The 15,672-nt window shown below is 39.4% G+C and overlaps 1 protein-coding gene across 4 annotated transcripts in view; it reads left to right on the plus strand.

Annotated features, from left to right (window-relative positions):
* Positions 1–15,672, plus strand: part of INPP4B (inositol polyphosphate-4-phosphatase type II B) — a 357,538-nt gene that overhangs the window by 235,781 nt on the left and 106,085 nt on the right. For all 4 annotated transcript variants that reach the window (XM_056118944.1, XM_056118943.1, XM_056118942.1 and 1 more), the window contains one exon: positions 10,388–10,541. In XM_056118944.1, coding sequence (XP_055974919.1) covers positions 10,388–10,541 — 154 coding nt within the window. The remainder of the gene's footprint in view (positions 1–10,387; positions 10,542–15,672) is intronic.

The raw sequence follows: 15,672 nt of genomic DNA on the forward strand, positions 1-15,672 counted from the left end.
GGGTGTGACCAAAAAATATCAAACAAAGAAAACTAAACATAATCAAATTTAAAAGCCTTAATGAATCAGTGGCATTTATTCACTTGTTGCTATACAAATAATTCACGTGAGGTAAATTTTGCGGGCATAGCATTTTCCTTCTAATCATTCCCTTTCTCCATAAGCCATAAGAGTGAGCTTAGCTCTAACTTTACCTTGAGGATGCATATACTCATGATTTCTTAGGGTTTATTTTTTTCTTAGGTTTTTTCCCCTCCTAAATAGCAGGTCATTAAGTCAATCAATAGATGTCAATAAATAGTTTGCAGCTACATTATGGGATCTGGGGGTGGGAGGATAAAATATGTATATATAAAATGCAGGTCTACCACATGAACCATATCATCTCATTTAAGTAAATGGCCAGCTCTCACTAAACAAGTAGACATGTGAAAAGGTAATCTCAGAATAGAAGTGGTTGAGTAAAAATATATTGAAAAAGGGAAGGTCACAAAAATTTAGAGAAAAGGTTGAAGAAGACTAAGAATAAAAGACACCCTTCTTTTATATTTATTACTTCTTTTCATTATAACTTGATGAGCTTTATGACCCTGAGAATGAAAGAATTAATAAGTGAAAGTAATTTCTAGCATAGAGCTCATTACTAAAAAAAATGTTAATTCAAAAAGTAGCATGACATGTCGAAAGTAGACTATGGACTGAACATGTTTGCCACTCAATGCCTCTTTTGCAGACCACAACACCCAAAACGAGAGACAGAACACAGGGGATTGCCCTGCCACAGAGGCAGGGGGGATGGGGATATGGGGATGGGGGGGGGATATTATCCATGGTGGTGGAAAATGGGCACTGGTGGAGGGATGGGTATCTGATCATTGTATAATCGAAACCCAAGCACAAAAAAATAGTAAATCTACAACTGTACCTCATGGTGTTTCACTAATAAAAAAAAAATTTTAAAAAAAAAGTAGCATGAGTATTCTTGGAGACAGTAGTTGAAATTTCCAATCAGTGGAAGATAAGGGAAAAAGCATTAGAAGCATAAGAGCCGTATGTGTCAAGACAGGAATAAAAGTTCCTCTGTGGATTTCCTTTCTTATGTATTTTTTGAAAAATAAATATATTTTTATTTAAGCCTGTGATTTAACAGAGGTGTCAATAGTTGTCTCTGGCATAAGTTCCCCAACTCTCATCCCACCACCTGTATAAGTTGCCTCCCACCAATGTCCTCGGGAATCACTCCCACCCCCAGTCAGCCTCATTCAAAGGCACATTTTTATCTTAAATTATTATAGTTTAGGTCCCAAGTTCACAGTTTTGTTGACTCTCTGGTTATTCATAACATATGCTGCTTGTAGTATATATACCACAGATGTGTCCAGGGCCCCTGACCCCTGTCTCCCTTACCTCCTATCTGCCTCTTCTTCCTTCCACCTTCTGTTTCTCTCCTTCCCAGGCCTTTTCATGTCTATTTTGTGTTAGCTTTGGTGTTAGCTCTGGGAAGGCGAATAGCAAAGGCCCAGAAAATATGTGTGGTAATACTTGGATGGGGGGATGTTTCTAGGATGTTCTAGTTCTAGGATGTTTCTTGGACAGCAGGAAGATGGAACAGGCCAAACTTTTCATTTTGAAGGGGAAAGGGAAATCCAAATGATTGAGGTCCACATAACTATAGCGGAACCTCTGGGAAGACAGAGAAAGAGATTGGCTATAGTTGGAAGCTCTTTTTTGATTGAGGATGCAATTATTGAGTCTAGCGATAAGTCACAGTACATGTGGCAGGGCTGTGTAGACCAGCTCACATGATGGCGAGTGAGAGAAGTCTGAGTCATCACTGACCTCAGGGGACATGCGGGGTCAACACCAGATCTGCTGAGTCCATTCTACTGTGTTGACCAGGCGAGACTCTTTGACTGGGGCCAGATACTGCTATAAGTCAGGCACTTCTCAGTGAGTACGTGAGGTAGGAAGACTTGTAGAAACTGTGGTAGATGTTGAAGGCTGGGAATCTCACTTACATCTGAACGGCATTCCATCTGGTTATTTTTGGTGGGCATGAGGTTTGTGTAGGTGTGTGTGTGTACTACGAAGCTTACGTCCAACATAAAGCCAATTTGTGCCCTAGATTATTTTAAGTGCAATTCCTTTTTCTTAACAGGTAAAGTGAATGAAAGAGCAAAGTTTATAGTGTTGAAGAACTCGATCAGTCAGTACAAATTGCTCACAATCACAACTGAAACTTCTTTTTTAAATTTTTATTTACTCATTCCCTTTCCTGGGTGTTATTTTTGCCTTCACCAGGGATCACCTGCTTGGTCACAGTGCTCACATACTTGGTTGTAGTGAATGCAGAAGGCCACACATTGTGGTTGTGGTGCTCACAGGGTCTCACATACTTGGCCATGGCACCTGATGTCTTTTTTTTAAAATTTTTATTAGTGAAACACCATGAGGTACAGTTGTATGTAGACTTACAAATTTTTGTGCTTGGGTTTCGATTATATAGTAATCAAGTACCCATCCCTCCACCAGTGCCCATTTTCCACCACCACTGATCCCAGTATCCCTCCCACTCCCCATCTCCCCATTCCACCCTGCCTCTGTGACAGGGCATTCCCCTTTGTTCTCTCTCTCCTTTTGGGTGCTGGCACCTGATGTCTTTATTGCTGTGCCTGCTTGCCAGGAGGTTGCACACTTCCCATTGTAGTGTTCAACCGTCTCGGCTGCCTTACCCCACAGCTTGAACTCTTGTGTAATGGCACCAAGGGTCACAAATGACAGTGCTGCTAGAATCACTCAGCTTGTGGATCAGTGCTGGGGATCCCACTCACAGCCCTCTCTCTGCATGATAAACATTATGGCGCCATCATCACTGAGCCCTTTGTCCTCTGTTTCAGAGATACAATTGGCCTGGTTAATTCAGCTATTGTGTCTCGTCACCATCCTCAGAAGTTGGTCATGACAAGCAGGAAATTTGGCAGGCAGATATTGATATGACAGGGCCGCTTTGTGTACACCTGTAGTAGTGCTGGTTTAGTCACATTCCTGCTGGTCAGGGAGTGGCCCAAAAAAAGTTGATCTACTAACCATGACAGAGATTTGTTTTTAACTGGTGATCCAAAGCTGTTGAGATTTTCCTTGATGCTACCAAGCTTATCACTGTGTGGTCAGCTGAATAAGTGTCTTGTCCGCAGCCCTCATGACTCATCCTGTGAGGTCTCGTGTCCTTGTAAACACCGTGTCCTCTGTCAAGTTTGTCCAGTCTCTGTTGTTAGGTTTGGCCTGCATGTTAGCATAGAGCCTAACCCACACATCAATCAAGTCCTCAAGTCAGTGTCTGACTCAGTAAAGGATCAATAGTACTTTAATGCTCGTATTGCCACGAAGCAGCTTGTCACCACTTCGCCTCCAAAAGTTATGTTGTCTGAAAATACCACTAAGGTTAGGGACACTGTTAGTTCCATGAAATAAGGGTTTGATTTTAACCACCCATTTGCCATTACTTGTTCCATCAAACAGAAGAGAGCAAACAGGATGATGGTATATACTCATCCTGCTAGTGATGACCCAGTGATCATTTTAGACCTAGTGATCGATTTTAGGATAAGTGTTTTGTTGTTTTTATTTCCAGCCTCTTGTGGCTGAGTTGAGAATCAGGCTTGGAACTATTTGTTCTTGCTTACATGAAAAGGGCCTCAAAGCATACGTACCACAGCCACACTGGGGTGTCCATCGCCTCCTCTCCTATTGAGCAACCATCTCTCTTCTCGAGACCATCCACGACTTCTGTGGTTTTAGTAGGGATGGAAATGGAATGGGCCCCAGTCATATCAGATATCTGAGAAAAAAGAATTTCCCACACTAACTGCCTAAGTCAAAATCTTCCCAAGTAAGAGTGTATCTTTAGCTGCCTGCTTTCTTCTGTGCATATTTTCTCTAGAGAAAGTGACTTCTTAGGGCAGAAATCAGATATTTAAGGTTGAATCTTGCCTACCCAGTTTTAGCATTGTGGTTCCAAAATAATAGCCTTTCACCCCAGTCTCTGAGGTAAAATTGATTTATCCTTCTTCGCGACTGTAACCCATTGTGTTTCTTGTCAGATCACATGATTGGATTCGGGTCCTTCATATGTACACTGTCCTATGTTGATATTGGCAACTATGTCCTTTGACCCACATTGATCGATTCTTCAGTCAAGAGACTGCTCTATCCCTAATTACATGACACTCTTGATTTCAGACGTATGCATGTATGTGTGTGATCAATATACTTTTTATAGAATCCTCTCTTAATCCAAGCTTTTCCATGAAGTATATTTTCAAATTCCAGGTATCTGAATTTGATCCCTTTTTTCTGAGTTGGAAAAACAACATATTTGATCCTTTCTCTATCTAGGCAAGAAGCTCCTGGAGTTTTGATAATTTCAGGAAGAGGAAATTATCTGCTGTGTTCTATAACTCTGTGGGAAGTCAAAGTGGAAAGAATCAAATCTTCAGAGTCAAGTTAGGTCAAGTTGCTAGTCCAGTTACACCATTTAAATGTTAAATGTCATTCAGTGTCTCTTGCCAGAAATTTTTTAATCCTTAAAAACTGAGCCAAACACTAATTTCTCTGGTTGTTTGTGGAGGTTAAATTAGCTAACCTAATTTATTCATGTGCTCGTGAATACAAGGAGCAGTACTCTTTCTTTCTCAGGCTTGACATCATCTCTTTTCTTCCTCCATGTCTTTCCCACAATCTTCTTTTTATTTCAGACCATATAGTATAAGACAGTGCTCAAGTAACGCCTATTCTAGTATAACAGACTAAAATGCAAGCAAACAATTGTCTGTTCCTTTGAAGATGCTCCCAAAGATGGGAGTAATAGCCAGCCAGATTCGGAGTTCTCATCCACCAGCTACACACTAGAAGTTCCTCTCCGGAAGATGACGAATAGAATTAAAATGCTGAATTTCTGCTTCTGTGTGTACCTTCAGTAGCACATGTGATTGTGCATGAGTTATGTCTGTAGTATGGCATAAAAAATAACTCAGTTTCTTACTTCCAACAAACATCCCTCTGACTCCTGTTTCTTCTAAACATTGAGGGACTAATGTTAACATGTTTTACTCTTGTTTTCTATATACTCTTTACTATTGAGCTAGGGTTATTATTTTTTTGACGGGGTCATATCCCGCAATGTGAAGGGGTTGCTCCTGGTTCTGCACTCAGGAATTAATCCTGGTGGTGCTCAGAGGACCAGTATGGGATGCTGGGGATCAAACCTGGGTTGGTTGCATGCAAGGCAAATGACCTTCCCACTGGACTATCGAGCCCCAGGGTTTTTTTTTTTCAGTAAACAAACTGCTCCTCATAACAATAAAGATATCTCTATGGATTGTAAAGTTTAAGTTTTCTACCAGTGCAATCTTATAAAACCTGAGATACCTAGGAAGGAAGAAGAATAAAATATAGATATGGGGTGTTGCATTATTCATGTTTTTATCTCAGACTCTTTAGAAGAACAGTTGCCTAGTCCCTTTATTCTCTTATATTGAAGAGCAGTTTGAAATGAGACTTGATAAAATTTAATCATTTTATTAAAAATATACAGCGACTCTCAACATGGACAGAAGGAAGAGTATTGAAAACTTAACACATCCACAAAACTCATCTGGAAAATTAAGAGTAATCTCTCATCTTTTCCTAATCAGAGTTTATTCCCAACATTATCTGGACTTGCTTTTTATTCTCTCGTTTCATACTTTTCATACTTAAAGATACAATTCCTGGGGGTGATTAGGCGTTTTCAGAATGGAGCTTATTGAATTTGTCTTTTATGGTCTGGCACATAAGCTCCTCATCAGTTTCCAATGTGAAAAATGTCAGAACCTCATCATTCAGAAATAACCTCCTCATTTCTCCCTGGAGGAGGTGAGCTTCCTCAATGCTTCTTCCAAGGATTCTCCATTGCTGATAATGTACTCAATGGATATTAGTGTGTCTCCATTTCCCTTAGAGGAAAAGAAGTACTTGTAATCCTCCAGGGGTGATCTGCCTATAAGGGGGAAATTGTTAATGACAATTTATTATTAGTGTCTGTGTCACATTTAAGATTATAGGGTGATAAAATGCAGGCTTAGTTTGTTTGGGAGAGTCTGGAAGGGTAAGATATGATTTTGCCAAATTGTAATAATTTACCAAGTCCTTCCATAGGAACCATCTAATTTGACTTTCTCTGCCACATGATAATGAATGCAGGAAAAAAGTTATCATTCTAAATTGCAGATGAATCAACTGTGCTTCCCCAGAAATGAGATTTCCTTTCCCTAGCTCTCCTAGAGCTTCCTTCTCTAACTTAAAGCACTTTTCCTTATGCCTAACCCTGAGATGCCCTGAGCTCCGGCCTGTCTAATGTTTCAGTCCCATTTTGTTTGAATATGCTTGAACTATTAAGCTCACTTTTTCTTTATGTGATTAGCAACTAGTACCCCAAATCCAATCATAGTTCTTCCAAGATTTATTTGTGCTACCCAATATTGTCACTGTCACTGTCCTCCCGTTGTTCATCGATTTGCTCGAGCAGGCCCAGTAACGTCTCCATTGGAGACTTTGTTGTTACTGTGTTTGGCATATCGAATGCATCACGGGTAGCTTGCCAGGCTCTGCCATGTGGGCGAGATACTCTCGGTAGCTTGCCAGGCTCTCCGAGAGGGGCGGAGGAATCGAACTCGGGTCGGCCATGTTGGCTGCGTGTAAGGCAAACGCCCTACCACTGTGCTATCGCTCCAGCCCCCACCCAATATTATTATATGTTTATAAGCTAGCAAAGTTAACATAAATTAAATAATAAATTAAGGATATATACATATATATACATATACCATTAAGGAAGTACCATCATGAGTATTATCCCTGTACTGAGTGCTGTTCCACATGTCTGATGTAGCACCGTTATAAAGAATGTACCTACTAAGAGATTGCTTTGTAGCAAGATTCCGGAAAACCATCATAAATACATTCACTTGGTTCTTATGTGGTAAGTCAGAGATCCTCAGAGAAACAAGAAAATAGAAGAGGGTTCTCCAGAGAAATGGAGCAAAGTTGTTCTAAGGAGATGATTCACAGTCCTGGAGACTATGAAGTCACCTTATCTGCCATCTTCAAGCTGGAGACTCAGGAAATCAAGGGGTGAAATCCAGTGTTTCTCTAAAGGCCTAAGTATCAAGCAAGTCAATGGGTTTAGATGCCAGCCCCTGACAACCTGAGAAGCAGGTCTACTTCAAGCAATTAGTCATAAAGGGTCAGTATTTTTCTTTGCTCTACCTTTTTGCCCTTATGCCCATCCTCACTAGATTAACCCTCAATGGAAGGGAAAACTGCCTAACTGAGTTGTATTGAAATGCGATTTTCAACTGGAAACACTCAGACAAACACACCTACAAATAATGCTTTGCCAGGGACAAAAGCCATAGTACAGTACAGCAGTGTGGCATTTTCCTTGCACGCAGCCCACCTGGATTCAATTCCTGGCATCCCATAGAGTACTCTGAGCACTGCCAGGAATAATTTCTGAGTCCAGAACCAGGAGTAACCCCTGAGCATCACTGGGTGTGACCCAAAAAGCAAATCAAATAATAATAACAATGCTTTACTAAATATCTAAATTACCCCATGCTCCACTCTAGTTCCTTTTTTAAAAATTTTTATTAGTGAAACACCATGAGGTACAGTTGTAGACTTACAATTTTTTGTGCTTGGGTTTCAATTATACAATGTTCAAGTACCCATCCCTCCAGCAGTGCCCATTTTCCACCACCACTGATCCCAGTATCCCTCCAACCTCCCTTCCCCGCCATCCCACCCTGCCTCTGTGGCAGGGCATTCCCTTTTGCTCTCTCTCCTTTTGGGTGCTGTGGTTTTCCACTCTAGTTCATACCAAAAAATTATGACTTGGGAAGAGAAACAAGAGGCGCTTCCTCCATAGAATGGCAAATACATAGTTTGTATTTACAATACTTAATACCTATTTTCTGGAGTGATAGCACAGCGGTAGGGCGTTTGCCTTGCATGCAGCCAACAAGGCCGACACGAGTTCGATTCCTCCTCCCCTCTCGGAGAGCCCAGCAAGCTACCGAGAGTATCTCACCCACACGGCAGGGCCTGGCAAGCTCCCTGTGACATATTCGATATGCCAAACACAGTAACAACAAAATCTCCAATGGAGACGTTACTGGGCCCACTCAAGCAAATCGATGATCAATAGGAGGGCCTTTACCTTTACCTTAATACCTATTTTCAGAAAAAAAAAAAAAACACTGTTTAGCATTGTCACACACAGTGGCATTGGAATAGTTTGGCAGCAAACATGTCAGTGGGAACTGCTTCCTATTAAATCCTTAGCAAAAGGAATTTGTTACATAGCTGTGCAGCAGGGTCAACATCTAGGAATGCCAGTCTTTAGTGCATGCTAATAGAAACACAAAAACACTGGTTTAGCTTATATGCAGAAAGGGGCAAGATAGTCTCTAGGACCAGAAGACCCGACTCCATGACTTCATTCCTCAGGAGGTTACCCACTGCTGTGAAGTGTCAGTGAAAGGGCAGCTGAGCTTGCTCCGTCATTTACACTGCATGAAGTAGGTGTTCCAGGTTCAGTTAAGAGTAGAGACATTGGAGGTGGAGAATTTAGCATTACAGTTAGAGTTCTGCGCTCTGTGGCTGGTATACAAACAGACAAGGAGCTCATTCAAGTTTGGTGTTCATAAGATGCTGTTTGTTCTCATCTGGGAATTTTGGTTATTGGTAGGATCATAGTGTTTATGTAGACCCTGTGGAGGTCTATCAATTTAGATGCTAATGTCTAATCCTATTAAATATTAATAAGAGGTGGTATAGATCAGCTGTAGCAAATTAAATTTTTAAATTTAATTTTTTTAATTGAATCAATGATAAACGGTTACAAAGCTGTTCATGATTGGGTTTTAGTCATATAATGTTCCAACATCTTCCTTCACCAATGTACATTTCTGACCACCAATGTCCTCAGTTTCTCTCTAATCACTCCCTTCTTCTCCGTTCCCATGCTGCTTCATGTCAGGCATTTCTCTTCTCTTCTCTCTCTGTCTCTCTCTCTCTGCCCCTCTGTCCCTCTGTCTCCCTCTATCTCTGTTTCGTTCTCTCTCTCTCTCTCTCTCTCTCTCTCTCTCTCTCTCTCTCTCTCTCTCTCTGTATCTCTCTCCCCCCCCGACTTGCATTACGATTTTTAGTACAGATACTGAAAGGTTATCTGGTATGTCCTGAATAGGTATATGTATCCTGTATAGGCATATATATGCTTTATAGGTATATCACAGTCACGGTCACAGTCCTTCCACTGTGCATCGATTTGCTTGAGTGGGCCCAGTAATGTTTCCATCGTGAGACTTGTTGTTACCATATTTGGCATATTGAATATGTCACAGGTAGCTTTCCAGGCTTTGCCGTGCGGGTGAGATACTCTCGGTAGCTTCCCAGGCTCTCCAAGAGGGGTGGAGGAATCAAACCTGGCTCGGCCGGGCCAGCTTCACGCAAGGCAAACGCCCTACCGCTGTGCTATCGCTCCAGCCCTTATAGGTATATATCGCAACTAATATTGAATAGACATTCTCAGACATAGTGTGCTCAGAAGCACCGGGGAGCTAGTGCAAATTTCCGTTTAGCATGCCTTTTCTCGTCTGATCAATTTGGTAGTTTCCCCGGGCCTGCATTTTTATTCTCTATGTTATTTTGTTAGAAGTAGTCTGAAGATCATACTTCAAGAGTTTCCATTACATTTGTTAGTCAAATTCATGGAGAAAGAGAAACTATGGTTGCTAAGGGCTAGGATGGGAGAATGGATTGTTTTTGTCTGGGAAGAGAAAAACATTCTAGAGATGGATGGCAGTGGTAGATGTACATGAAAGTACTTAATGTCATCATATGCTCAAGACAGTTAAAATGGTAAACTTTATGGGTTTTCTTGTTATTGTAAAGTAAGATTTTCTGATGTAAAAGGTGGCCTTTTAAAAAATATTGATGTGTCTGTGTGTTCTTCCTAAGTGTTAATGAGTAAAATAGATATTTCCCATCTAAAGTATTATAATGTGTGCTCAATTGTGGGTTAATGTTGTTCAATACTCCATCATCTTTTCAAAAAGAGCAAAAATAAGAGTCTAAATAAAAGGATTTAAAGCAGGTAAATTTTGTCTCATTCAAATAGAATTGATTTCTTCTTCTATATCCATCATCTGGCCACATTGAGGGGAGTATTGGAGCTAGACACTCATTTCAGTTCCTTATAATTGTCCCCCAACCTGCTGCTTTAAATTGGAGTGACCAGGTTTTACCTTGTCTTGTTTTTGCTGTAATGATACTCATGCTTTTTCAGGATAGGGTGTGGGCCAATGTGGGAAAGAGCCTGAACTGCATTATCGCTATGGTGGACAAGCTCATTGAAAAAGATGGAGGCCATGAAAGCAGCAGTGGCAAAGATGGAGAAAAGGACCCTTCCTCTGTGGATGGCACCGCAGCTCAACCCAAGGGTAAGGAGTCATCTTTGCCTAATCACTGCCTGAGGTAGCAAGTGAAAAAGCCATGATAACAATGACAGAAAAAGAGGTGTCAGTCAGGCCTTTGATGAAAGTGCTGAGATCTTGCTTTTCACTGGCTTGGATGAAGAGAGGCTATTTATCAAATTGCATCTCAGTTGTGTTTTTAGAACTGCTGGCAATGCTTGTTTTTTTCCCCCTTTTGCTACATAAAAATCTTCTTAAAAGAAGAACAGTGTTTGCTTTTAAAGAGTCTGACATAGTTTCATCTACATTTAGACATTCCTCCGAAATTTTTATTAGGAAAGAAAACAAACATCTGCTCTTAAAACTCAGGAAATCTGAGGGATAAAAGTTTATAAAAGTATCATAATGCAGTCTTTTACAAATATTCTTTGCCTTAGTCTGTAGGAGATTTTTGTACATTTGCAAAAAAAATTGTTTCGTGATATATGAGAGAAATGTTTGCTTGTCATTTCACAAACATTAAGATGACAGATTTTTATTGATGCATATATGTACGAATGCACATATGCATGTTTATTCATACATGGATACATATGTGATTAGTTATATAGATAAACAGATACATAGATGCTTTGAATGATTTGTCTTGTAAGGATTGGCAAGTAAATATGATCACCAAAATTTTAACTCTGGTTATGTCCTTTTAAGTAACTTTTGGTTATAATATTATTATTGATTTGATTGATATTTACAAATGAGCCCAAAAAATATCTGTATGAGAGCTTAAGTTTGGGAGAATTTCTTCAAGAATGGCCCCAAGTGTTTTTCTAGGTTTTGTAAAATTTCGATAAAATAAAGTGTCACCCTACCCTCTTCTAAATTGATTTTTCATTTTACTTTGAGGAAATGAGCCATAAGAAAATATGGACGATTATAAAATTAAATTTATGTTTTCCCAATTTGTTTTCCCTATTTTTCATTACTCACATTTTCATCGGGAATTTAATTATGTGAAGTATAAATCTATCATCACTTGATTAACAGTAGAACCATTTTAAATCATATCTGTAAAGTCATAGCTTTTTGAAAATTTTCTATTGTAGATGGTCCCTCATTCTCTAGAATATATTCGTATAGGTGGAAAATTCATACTAATATTCTTTATGTTCACAACTGCTTGGTCTAGTTATATGGAAGGATTTTCTTATTTAATATTATCAGCTTTATTAGTTAATGAATCTAGTCCAGTTCCATAACTTTACATGAATCAAAATGAAAGCTTGTCATAACTTATGTCATAAAGAAATAGTATACTTCAATTTTCTTTAATTGCACATTTATTGACTATCAATTATAAACTAGACACTATGCTGTGCTCTGGAAAATGAGGTAAGGAGGCAGATCCATTTTCATGACTTATTCTGTCCATTGATGGGCTTTCAAGGCATGATTCTTTTGAGAAAATTAGGAAAAGAGTCATTTTTTTCCTTTGACCTTCAAAGAAATCTCATTGTAGATGAGAGTTGCAAAAATCTTGAAATAATAAATTATACATATCTTCTATTTTATCAGAAGATTACATCTGCATGCTCAAAGTATGGTAAAAAAAAAAGTAAAAATAGCTGATGTATAAACTTTGGGCCAGAGAGATTATATAGTAGTTGGGGAGAGATCCTTGCTTCTCATCAACCACAGCCCTTTCAACATCTGCAGCACAGAGGGCCCCTGAGCACAGAACCAGGAGTAGGCCCTAAAAAAAAGGAGACTTGATGGATTTTACTTTGTTTGTAGTAATCTCAAACAGTAGCAAGAGTTGTTGCTGTAGTATTCATACCTAGGTTAATATTTCAATTAAGAGTCAAAACCTGTGATATAGTCTTAGATGACATCTTAACGTTTTCATCTGATTCCCCCATCTTTGTTTCCTTCATCCTTTGTCATGTTTCACACTTTCAGGTGTTAATCTACTCCTATCTGTATAAAATAAAATGTATATTTTGATCAGAAAATTAATGGAGTGTGCCAGATAACTTCAGGTTTAAGTTTGGGTTTACATTTATGTGTTAGTTGTATGTAGAGTGCATGTTTCGGAGAGGATGTTGTAAATAAAAGAGGATACTTAACATATGGAAATATGTTTTACAATGAGTCTGAGCTTGAATGTGTTTGAGATGGAGTCAAGAGAGATGGCTTTACAGGTAAGCTGGAGTGTATGCTTCCCATGCCAGGGATCTGATTTGATCCCCAGTTGTGTCTACTGAGCACTGCCAGAAATCATCAGGAACCACACCCCCCCCAGCACTGCATCAGGATAGCCTCTGAGCACCACAAAGTGTGAGCTCCAAAGAAGACAAATGTATAGAGTTGTCCTACAAATATGCATAGACTTACAAATATGTGTGGATCTACAAATATGTTTCGATCTCTGAAACAGATTGTGAATATTCCTGTATAGGTGGAGTTCGATTTTTAAATGGAGTCAATTATGTAATTATGTAATAAATGTTTCCTTTTTCCTTTTTTTTAATTGTTTGATAAGTGATATTTATGTAGGGAATATACATTCAAATTGGTTGATACCAGAAACATTCATTTGAAGGATATTTGCACAACTGTGTTCATTACTGCACTTAGTATAATAGAAGACTTGACAATTACCCTAATGCCCAACTATTAGATAATTAGATCAAAAAGTTGTGGTGTATGTATACAATGCAGTTCTGTGCAGCTCCAAGAAAGAACAAAATCATAAAATTTGTAGCAGTGTGGATGGAACCAGAGGATATCATGCTGAGTGAAGTCATAATGAAGGGACAGGATCAGGGGAATGAGACAAATCATTGTTACTGTTTTGGGCATATCAAATTTGCCATGGAAGCTTGCCAGGCTCTACAGTGCAGGCAGGATGCTCTCAGTAGCTTGTCAGGTTCTCCGAGAGGGAGAACCAGACTATAAGAGCTCTTCCGGGAGCTTTGTTTTATAGTCTTTGGATCTTGGCTGTTGATGGTATTTCATGGCGCTGGGGGCAGTTTGTTGGTGTGACTGCCTAGCTACTGGAAAACGGGGGATCTGGGTGGAGGAGGCCCAGTTCCGTTCTAAGCAGACTTGGAGATCTCAGCCCCGGGTCCCACATAACTGGGTTTCTCTGCCGGTTCCTTCATGCGTGAGGCTTGTCTGAGCATGTGGAGAGTGGCCTTGAACATGGTTGTGGCTGGGTTCTGGAGGTCTTCTGCTGGGGCTCTTCTCAGGGCGAGGAGGGAAACTCAACCCGCCCCCCTCCGAGGGAACCCGGTGCAGACAGCCTGGCTCTCTCCTATATAGCACTTAAAGGTACACAATGAGGGAGCAGCAAAGATCCAAAGGGAACATAATGGGGTAAGACCCACACAATCGTATTGGGGGCAGGAGTTGTGAGAAGGAGAGGTCTAGAGGTCTGGGTTCCTTGGGGCAGGAAACAGCACAGTGGTAATGCATATGGTAGCACTGCACGGTAGCACTGTCCTCCCGTTGTTCATCAATTTGCCCAAGCGGGCACCAGTAACATCTCACAACAATATGGTATTAGAATCATATTCATGAGAAACTATCGTTAATAGTATTGCAAACAAAATTTTTAAAAACTTAAATAGTTAATAAAATGCTGTTTAGTTATTATTCTAAATATTATTATTCCTATTAATTTTTTCTTCAAAGACTGAAGCACTTTTAGTTTCTATCCTGATGTTGTCACATAAAGGAGTAAAATGGAGAAATGAATAGCAGCTTAAGAACTGATATAAATGAATAACCTAAATTCACGGATTTACCTGTCTAACTGGCAAGCTATTTCAGTTAAAGATAAATGAGCTATATAAATTCACTGATGACATGTGAATCCATTTACCTATTTAAAAAATTAAATTAATATTTTGTGTAATTTTTTCCCTAACAATTAGAAAGTTTTTTTCAACATGTCTTAGGTTTATTAGTACATGCATATTTATTTTTATCTTATCTGGGGGATGAGTTCAATATCTTGCAGTCCTCGGGGATACTCCTGACAGGGCTTGGGAGATTATCTGGGGTGCGAGATGGAACTTGGGTCAGCTGCATGCAAGGCAAACGTCCTGCCTGCTGCTGTACTATCTCTCCAACCTTGCAAGTCCACATTTATACAGCTAACAAAGAGAACTATGCATTATAGAGATGTGTTTCATTGTATTCTTTATTTCCTGATAAATATCCACTGTGAGATTACAAAAACCATCAACTAATTCATCAAAAGAAGAAACATGCTTTTAGATATTTAAGTATAATAACCATGTTGCAATGAAAACATAAGCATCTGAATATCTCATTCTTGATCTCAAATGATCTTATCTTTCCCCTTAAATTAGACTGGTAGAAGTAGATTTATTTTCTAAAGGCAAAAGTTCTCTTTTTCTCTCACAAATATTTGTGCAATTGTTTGCTTTTCATCAGTGTGAACTTATGAATGCTTTTGTCCCTCGATTAATAATCCAGTATTACTATTATTATTACCGTACTGGGTGGGGGACATATTACTCCAGAAGGCACTGAGAGCTTTTTCAGATTAGCTTCCCTTCAGGAAGGACCCCTCTTCCTTCCCCCACCACATACCCTTTCACTTTCTTACTCGCTCCATGTCCTTCCTGTTTGAACTGGTACCTTCGTATGGCACCGACACCTACCCTAGTGTTATATGTCCACAATGGAATACCGGGCAGTATTTTTTGATATCTTCCCTGCTCGAGGTTCAGTTTCCCAAGGACCCTTGTTTTCTATTAATGATAATAGCAGTGAAGAACCAACATTTTTTTGTGGGAGGGACTCTTAGCAGCACTATCTCTAAGCACCCCTAAAACTATAATCCTCCTACCTTAAATAGTTTTCCTGATTGCATGCAAATTCAGATGGAAACTCTTGTGTCAGAACACTTGATTATTTGTGGACTTTCTGTTTTATAGTTTAATGCCATATTTCTAAACATGTTTGATAATAAATTGTTTCTTTCATAGTTCTCACTTTATCTTTAGCCAATAGTGAAGGTGGAAAATCCATCCCATTTTTCTTACAACTACTTAGTGAATTGATTCAGCCATTTGAGTCATCTAGAATTTACTGCTATTCATGTGATGAATACTGATGGGTATTTGTT

Source organism: Sorex fumeus, unplaced genomic scaffold (assembly GCF_029834395.1).
Source record: "Sorex fumeus unplaced genomic scaffold, SorFum_2.1 ptg000039l, whole genome shotgun sequence".
NCBI classification, from domain to species: Eukaryota; Metazoa; Chordata; class Mammalia; order Eulipotyphla; family Soricidae; genus Sorex; species Sorex fumeus.